At 43.7% G+C, this 8,176-nt stretch overlaps 1 protein-coding gene across 1 annotated transcript in view; it reads right to left on the bottom strand.

Annotated features, from left to right (window-relative positions):
• The window catches only part of BMP7 (bone morphogenetic protein 7), an 89,719-nt gene extending 81,774 nt beyond the window's left edge, over window positions 1–7,945 (bottom strand). Inside the window, exon 1 of the mRNA XM_083146543.1 lies at window positions 7,094–7,945. Within this exon, the coding sequence (XP_083002669.1) occupies window positions 7,094–7,490 (397 nt within the window). The 5' untranslated portion in view covers window positions 7,491–7,945. The remainder of the gene's footprint in view (window positions 1–7,093) is intronic.
• Between the last annotated feature and the right edge of the window lie 231 nt (window positions 7,946–8,176).

Below are 8,176 nucleotides of genomic sequence, written 5' to 3' on the forward strand. Positions count from 1 at the left end.
TAAATTCATATGTTCTAAGCATGACTTTTGCACTGTGTTCCATGGTGCATGTGTGCCTTTAAGACAATGATGGCTAAAAAAACTCAGTGTATAGAAAGGGAGTGGTCTGATCGCAAACATGTGTATTTAATTTTCCCAAAACAGGAGCATCTGTGGCCACATTGCACATTACCCTAGGAATGCGGGGGTTAGGGTCAGGCTGCAGGGAGGAGGGGTTAACTTTAGGTGGCGGCGTACGAGAGTTAGGGTAAGGAACTAGTGGTGTACGGATGGCCATTGGTGCTATCACCATTTATGGTTACCATCGATCGCGTAAGTATAAACAGTCATTGGCGGCAACATCAAATGGATGAACATCAATGTTTTTGACTATCGCTGGTCATCTATTTTCTTTGATGTACTAGCCCATGGGCCAATAAGAACCTGGGGACAGGGCTTTATGGGTGCCGGGGGCAGAGCTCTGCTCTGTGTCCTTGTACCTTCAGGAGATATAAAACAAAAACTACTACGTTACGCTGTGGCCTAAATGAAGGAGAAACATCTGGTTCTCCCCCATCGATGACAAAACTATTCTACATCGGTCTTAAACCATTGATGATTTTAAGTCAGCGATGGTCGATGGCCATCCCTATAGTGGGGAGGGTTATGGTTAGGCTGTAAGAGGGAGGGCTAGAGAAGGTAAGTATACTTAGCTGACCCATGACAAGATTCCCACTGTCAGGATGCCAGCATCGGTATCCTGACCGCCAGCATCCCCACCGCCAGTCATCCGTATGTATCCAACAGTCCAATAACCAGAGATGCTGAGGGGGTGGGTACTAATTATCCAAGACCAGGAATGTTGGAGGGCCCTGTCCCCACCTCTTCTTACTTGTTAGCAGCAGCAGCCTCTCTCCCCAGGCCAATACATGTGTGCTGAGCTGCAGTAGTTCCAGGGAAGCTTCTATTGCTAAGCACAGCAGCAGTCTCCTATGCCTGCACCTGCATGGTGTTTCAGTGGGGGAGAGCAAATGCACCTATATCCTCCAGCAAATCTTCTTGTGGGTGAGGGGCATTCAGTGTTCAGCTTGCTGTTCTGCAACATTCTATTATTTTATATATTTTTGTAGGCGGTGTGGTGTGGCCACCTCTGCACAATTATTCTACGTCCCCTTACACTACCGGGACCTGCCCTATTTGGCCCTGCCAATGGCTAGAGGCTATCCGGGCACATGCGTAGAAACAGTGTTGGCAGAAATGCTTTAGTTTAGAGACTGATGCTTGCGTTAAGTTTTGGTGTTCTGATAACTGGCAGTGACTATGGAATTACCAATTAAAATGATATACATATACAGTATACAGTATATATAGGGAGCAAGAGAGTGCTGGGCACCACTTGTGTACAATGTTTATCTATATGCCAAAGACAGTGATGCTCACTTTATAATACATCAATAAAAAAGTGAATAAAAATATGAATAAAAAATTGTTTACAAAATTAATTGTCCTTAAATGCAAAAACCTTATGGGTAAAGGTGTCAGCTCACCCCAAAAAAAGAACCTTGGTAGAGGGCTATGTAAAGTTATAAATAGAAGTGGATAGGGTTCCGGCGACTCAAGTATGAGGACAATATTGTAAAAGATAAAAATATTTTTTATTTATACACCTAATTAATAAAAAGGGGATAGTTTATATAAGTATAATAGTGACGTACAAGGTAATAAAAAAAAAAGGTCACTATGGCACTTCCAATATATATTTCTAGCTTAAGAAATTAGCATAAAAACCGACAGAGTTTAGCATATAAAAAGAATAAAGTAGCTTAACTTTTTTAGGAGGTCAGCATACCTCCCAACTGTTCCGTTTTTCGCGGGACCGTCCTGCGTCCCTCCCGGGGCTGGCAGTGTCCTGCGGCAAGCAGGGGGGGGGGGCAGTTGGGAGTCCCCGCAGCCTAATAAATAGATGCTGTGCGCATGTGCACAGCGTCTATTCAGCGCCGCATACGGAGAAAACAGGGCGGTGCCTAATCGTGAGTAATTTGCATACGCCGTGCGTTCATTTGCATAGGCCATGCCCCATTTTGGGCGCGCACACGGCTACACCGCGCGAGTGTCCCTACTTTAGAGGAACAGAAGTTGGGAGGTATAGGTCAGAGGTAAATTAGGCAGCAATATATATATATATAATTAGGCGGCACTCGGATGACTTCTTGAAATAATAGAGACCACACACAGGTTCTTCAAGATCTTTCGAGATTTAATCTCGTCATCAGGATAAAAGAGTTACATACACACAAGTCATATATGCAGGGCAGCCGAGAGGTATGCCGGGCGACGGTAAAATTTTGGGGGCGTGGCCAAAACCCCATATTTTTTAAGAGGGGGTGAAAAAACACTCTACAGTTGAGGGGGGGGGGGTTATTGCCCACCCTCAGCAGCAGCAGCAGCACACACCTACAGCATGTGCTGTGCTGACAGCAGGCTCAGCATGAGCTCTCATGCTGTCAGCACAGCACATGCTGTTTAGGTTTGTGCTGTTGCTGCTGCTGCCCTGGAGGGACAGAGAGGGAAGGGAGGGTGTCGAAACAGGGCCCTGCTGGGCCCCTCCAGCAAGCCCAGGCCCGGGTAATTAGTACCCACTCCCACCCTCTCTCGGCAGCCCTGCATATATAGCCACATCCCTGTGAATCAACCCCTCCCCGCACTATATATATATATATATATATATATACACACACACATACACACAGATGGAGCGCCTCTCATGCAGCTCCATGCTCGCCAGATCCCCTCCACTGGGGAGTGCTAATAGAGAGGTGCTCCATCTGACCGGGACGTGCGAGTGTCTCACACGCACGCGAGTCGCAGTCACTTGTCGGCGGGGAGCGGATACCGGGTTGGGGTGGTTGTGGGGAGGCAACAGGAGGCAGCGGAGAGCAGGCGCGTCACCTTCCGATTCTATCGCCAGCCTCCAGCTGAATGAGTCGGGCTCAATCTGTATATACCAGATAATAAGGATCATCCTCACACTTTTATGTGTCTGATTCCAATAAGAGAGAAAAAAGATACATTTATCACCTTGCAATGTCATCCATCCATGTGGAGAGCATTGCTTTGCTCAATTAAACAAAATGGGGTTATATTATTTTCTGTGTGTAATACTAATAGATCTCTACTACTGTATTTTCTTGTGTTTCACTTATGATGCATTCTGATATATGATTTGATGTATTACTGCGGTATGCTCCCAAGAAGTAAACCTCAGTACTGCACATCCACCTAGCACAGAGTAAGATATGCCCCAAAGCAAATACATCCCCAAAAAATACATAAAGGTCTACTGCTGAGTGCATGTGTTGTACAATCTATAATTGCTGCAAAAGGTGCATAAAAAATAAATGTGGTAATACATAGGATAAAGCTCCCCCTAGTGCAAATCACAGCAATAGTCACCAAGAAAATGGTGGACAAATTAGGTCACCTGTGGCTCACCTACTGTTGTAAAACTACAACTCCCAGCATGCAATGCCAAGTAGAGGCTGATATCTCTACTTACAGAGCATCATTTACACTAGTATCCTATCTATAATCTATAATGCTCACTTTTATGTACAACTACTGAAACAGAAACCCTGTAAAATGCTCTATTAAAAACAAAATAATTCAACATCAAATCATATGACATCACAGCAACTCTATCATCATATTTATGTGACTGGCAAGTGCTGCATCACCACTAACTGAATCATCACCAGTAGGCTGTAAAGTGGAAAGGAGTGACATCATTGGCAAATTCCAATTTGGGATTATTTGAAAATAAAATAATTACACCAAGAATATTCAGCAGCCAAAAAAATGCAGCATCACATCTGCACAACAAAGGATTATTATGTTTTTATTTTTGTCTCAAACAATAAGGGCAAACTCAGTGGTTAAGGGGGCTGTGAACTTGCAGTTTACGTAATTGTTTTGGCTTCTATGTATAGTCATCCAACCATTCATTTAGATATTCATTTAACCTTAAAAGGTTCTGACTGCATAACACTAGCTGTTAAACCCACTGGAGTTTTAAACCATAAACAATACTTCTACAAGTTACTTATGTTTAAGTAATACCCCTTTAAGACCGCACTCTCCACCAAGGTTATTGCCGGGTTGTTACATCACCAACCTGGGTAGAGGTGCGGTGTGAAAGCGCCACCGACTGGTCAAGCAACCCGGAATTTCAACTCTAGTCACGACCAGGGTTGAACACGGCTCTGATTTGGGTCAAGGTGCAGTATGAAAAGGTAACCCAGATTAAGAGGCACGGCTCTCATTCACAGGGAGCGATGTCAGCTCCAAGCGCTGCCTCCTCACCCACCCCCCAATGATGCGCCTCCGCTCTGCCTCCGTGTGATGTCAGCAGCCCGGACGCGGGGCTTACAGACCGCAAATGCTGCGTCGCTCCCGGTGCGACCGACATTTGTGGTCTGAAAGTGGTATAAGCTTGGCAAGAGATACAATTGTGAGAGATAAAGTACCAACCAATCAGCTCCGTACAATGTAAATTAAACTTAGAATATGCAATATTGATTGCAGAAAAGACAGAAGTCCATCTCACTTGCCCATTTTAGCCTCAGAACAGACCTGTGTTCATTTCAGGCATATTTCAATGTACATCCTGTTGTTTTTCCCATTAAATCTGCTGGAGGTATGATCTATGCATCCACTACTCTTTCAGAAATGACAAAGCAATTTGGTGCAGGGAAACAAAACTTGGGCAAAACTACAGGGTGAGTTATATTGTAGGTATTTTAAAATAAAGTGGCAGGCAATTATCACAGGTTTAACTGGTTAACAAGCTATTTGGATTGTGAAAAAGGCATTAACAGAAAACATTACTACAGTTCCATTCATCTCATTGCATGGACACTGGACAGTACAGTGTATTCATGTTTTTTCCAATTCACTGCACTGTACCTTTCATGTGTTCATGTAGTTTTGACCTCCACTTAATGAAACAGTGTCAAATGCACCATTTTTGAATTTACTTGTCATTTTTGAATATATAAAAAATGTGAGGAAGCATTTAATTATCGACCTAGTAATGTGATCCCCCCCCCCAAAAAAAACTGAATAGAGTTAAAAATTTCTAATTTCCTACTTTGTAACCAGTGTCTACGGGTATTTACTTTTTATTTCTCCTCTCCAGGAGAAGCCCAGAGAGGAGACCAGATAGCAGCATGTCAGGGGGCTGGACTAGTCGGATGTCATCAAGCCCACGGCAGGCAAAGGAGGCAATGTGCGGGTCTGCGGATTGGGAGAGATGTTAAAATGGCACAATTCGTCTAATTCTTGCCCTGTCCCCCATGAAAATCAGTGTTTTTCGCAGCGGAGAAGGCGGGTGTGGGGGGCAGCGTGGCCGATGCGGGAGACTTGCCCATCTTCCTGGGGGGGCTGGGAGGGGGCCATTCCGGGAGTGTAGGCAAGCCTGTTTTTACATTGTTTGAAAAAAGACAGTAGCGGATTGGTTGATACTAAGGGGGAAATTTACTAAGATGGGAGTTCTATTTCACATGGGATGTTGCTATTGGCAACCAATCAGAATCTACTTTTTATTTATGTAGAACCTTCCAGAAGATAATAGTATCTTATTGGTTTCCCATGGCAATATCAAATAGAACTCCCATTTTAGTAAATTTCCCCTGAAATCTCTCACAATTTTATCTCTCTCCAAGCTTTGATAAATACCCACCTAAAAGGTGCCCATACACTCTCTTAACCCTTTGAGTGCCAGCATCTATGTGAGCAATGTTCAAAATATCCGCTAAAATTGCCAGTGTCATTCACATTTGCTATATAAATTCATATAAAAAATGTTGTTTAAAAAAAATTAATGTTTCCTATGTAAGGTAAACATTACAGGTCACTGACGGTAAATAAAAATGTCTTCTTGCCAATATTCACACCTATTTAGCCAAATTCACTTGGCACTCAAAGGGTTAAACATGTAAGCGGCTGAATCAGAGAAAAGTGGTTGCTGAGTACTCCGGTCAGATCAAACTGAGCACTACAGTAACGTTGGACAGTGACAATATACATTACATGGTTAGATGCAGTCACCCATCCGGATTGCAATTGAATACATCCCAGTCAGATGTAAATTTTGGCACATTGAAAAGCATTGTTGCAGTCCAAAGGCAGCAAAACAGCGGAGCAGAGAATGGCAACCAACTGGCTGTTGTTTGTATTTCTTAATCTATTCCATTACTTGTTTACATGTTTGAAATGTTATACATTGAAGTGACCAATACAAAGGTTCATAGAGCTTTTTCCTACCTGCAGCAAAATATCTATTTTATACTCCAAACTTTTTCACACTGGCCTACAATACAACACTCTAGTTACGGACACACACAAATGTGGACAAGGTCGTGCAGTGTATCCACGACTCTAAATACTTCCCAATGATATATCTGCATTTTAGCTTATGAACTGGCGCATATTATGTTCACTGCCTGCCTGTTGTTTAAGCTTGAGCAGCAGTCGCCTCTCCAGCATGGAAGGGGTCTGGCAAGCAGCTTGAAGGATGTTATTATGCCGCCTAATGGGACTGTGTCCATTTGCGCTTCATGTTGCAGGGTGAATCACTGAGGGCTGTGCTTTGAACTCTGCTGGGCTCAGAGCTTCCTGCTCCCCTCTCATCCTGTACAGTAATTGCTACTTCAAAGAAGAGCCGAAACCTGTCAGATCATGTACAATCCCAAGAAATTGCTGGGATGGTGCCTCCAGAAGACACATGCACCTGAAACAACGTACGTAGACAGACAACACGCACACCCCTGTGTCTGTAGCAGTGGATGGAGACGAGCTCACAAAGTAATTCCTTTATACATTTTATGTTGTTATCTAAATAGCCAACATGTATTATGCTGTGGTCTGCCCTGTTCTCATAACACTGACATTACCCTTTGTGGTTTAAAAATCCTAGCTATTCGGAAGTGTCTAAATGCCATCTTAACAATTTAATTCGTCCACAATATGCTCAACCCTTTAGTTTCCAGGATATCTCCAAAGCACTGGTGTCTAGGTCTCTGATCCTTTTGGAAAAGATAAAGTGGACGGTACTCACCTAAGTTGACAAAACTCATAACCATATCAGCATCATTGAGAAAGTTGCTGTCCTGTTGACTGGCAAGTGGTGGACCCTGTGTGGTGAAGATGGGCTTGTAAGGATAAGAGTACCCTTCAGTCTCCTCCTCTTCTATGGTCATTGCATTGTACAAATCCAGCATGAACATTGGAGCAGAGTTCTGTTTCCCATATAAATGTGGTCTTGGTCTGTGTGGTAGACCCAAAATGGACAAGATCTCCCTCTGCATCTCCCTGCGTTCCTGGCTTCGCAACCTCCTTTGGATAAAGCTGGAGTGGACCTCATTGTCTAAAGTGAAATCGGCCAGGATTGACCTCAACAACAAATAGCCACACAGGAACGTGGAACCCGTCTTGTTCTTTACGAAAACATTCATTTCCCCTGGATTTGTAGGGCAAACTTTAAAGCACCTGCACTTCTATCCAAAGGGGAGTTCATAAATAAAATACCATTACAGAAATTTAGTGTAGCTACTTCTCTGGAAAAGATGTCCCTTTCCCGGGCACAATGGTGGCTCTCTGGATATCAGCTGAATCCAATCATGGCTGGAGAGCTTTGTGGAGTGTGCGAGGACGAAGAGGTGAACAAGTCCTGCGGTTTCTTTCCTAGAGGTTTTGATGTGTCTTTACTCTTTCCCTAGCAAAGTCTAAGTGGTGGTTTGTGAAGGCAGACGGAGCCAGCAGGAGACTGAATGTAATGGGAGGAGCAGGCAGTACAGGAGGAGGGAATCCAAGGAAAAGAAAGAAATAAGTTTAGTGCACTGTTGGATCCCATCAGGTTGCTTCTCTGGATGTTAGGAGGACCTCACAAAAAGGGTGGGCCAGTCCTGCTGGTTAATTTAAAGTAAACAGATTAGGGATTGTCTGTGTCTCTTCTGCAAGGCTCAGGTCAGCACTACTGCTTGCTAATAGAGCAAGAAGCCATTAACACTGCTTTAATCTGCTGCAAAAATAGGAGGTTGACATTAAGTCAGAAGCAATCAGAATTACTGAGAACAGACAGTGCATGCTATGCTGTACTAAGAAGTAGATCCTATGCTGAAGCGCTTGCAAGAGAAAAACA

The sequence above is a fragment of the Crinia signifera genome, chromosome 6 (genome assembly GCF_055691185.1).
Source record: "Crinia signifera chromosome 6, ASM5569118v1, whole genome shotgun sequence".
NCBI classification, from domain to species: domain Eukaryota; kingdom Metazoa; phylum Chordata; class Amphibia; order Anura; family Myobatrachidae; genus Crinia; species Crinia signifera.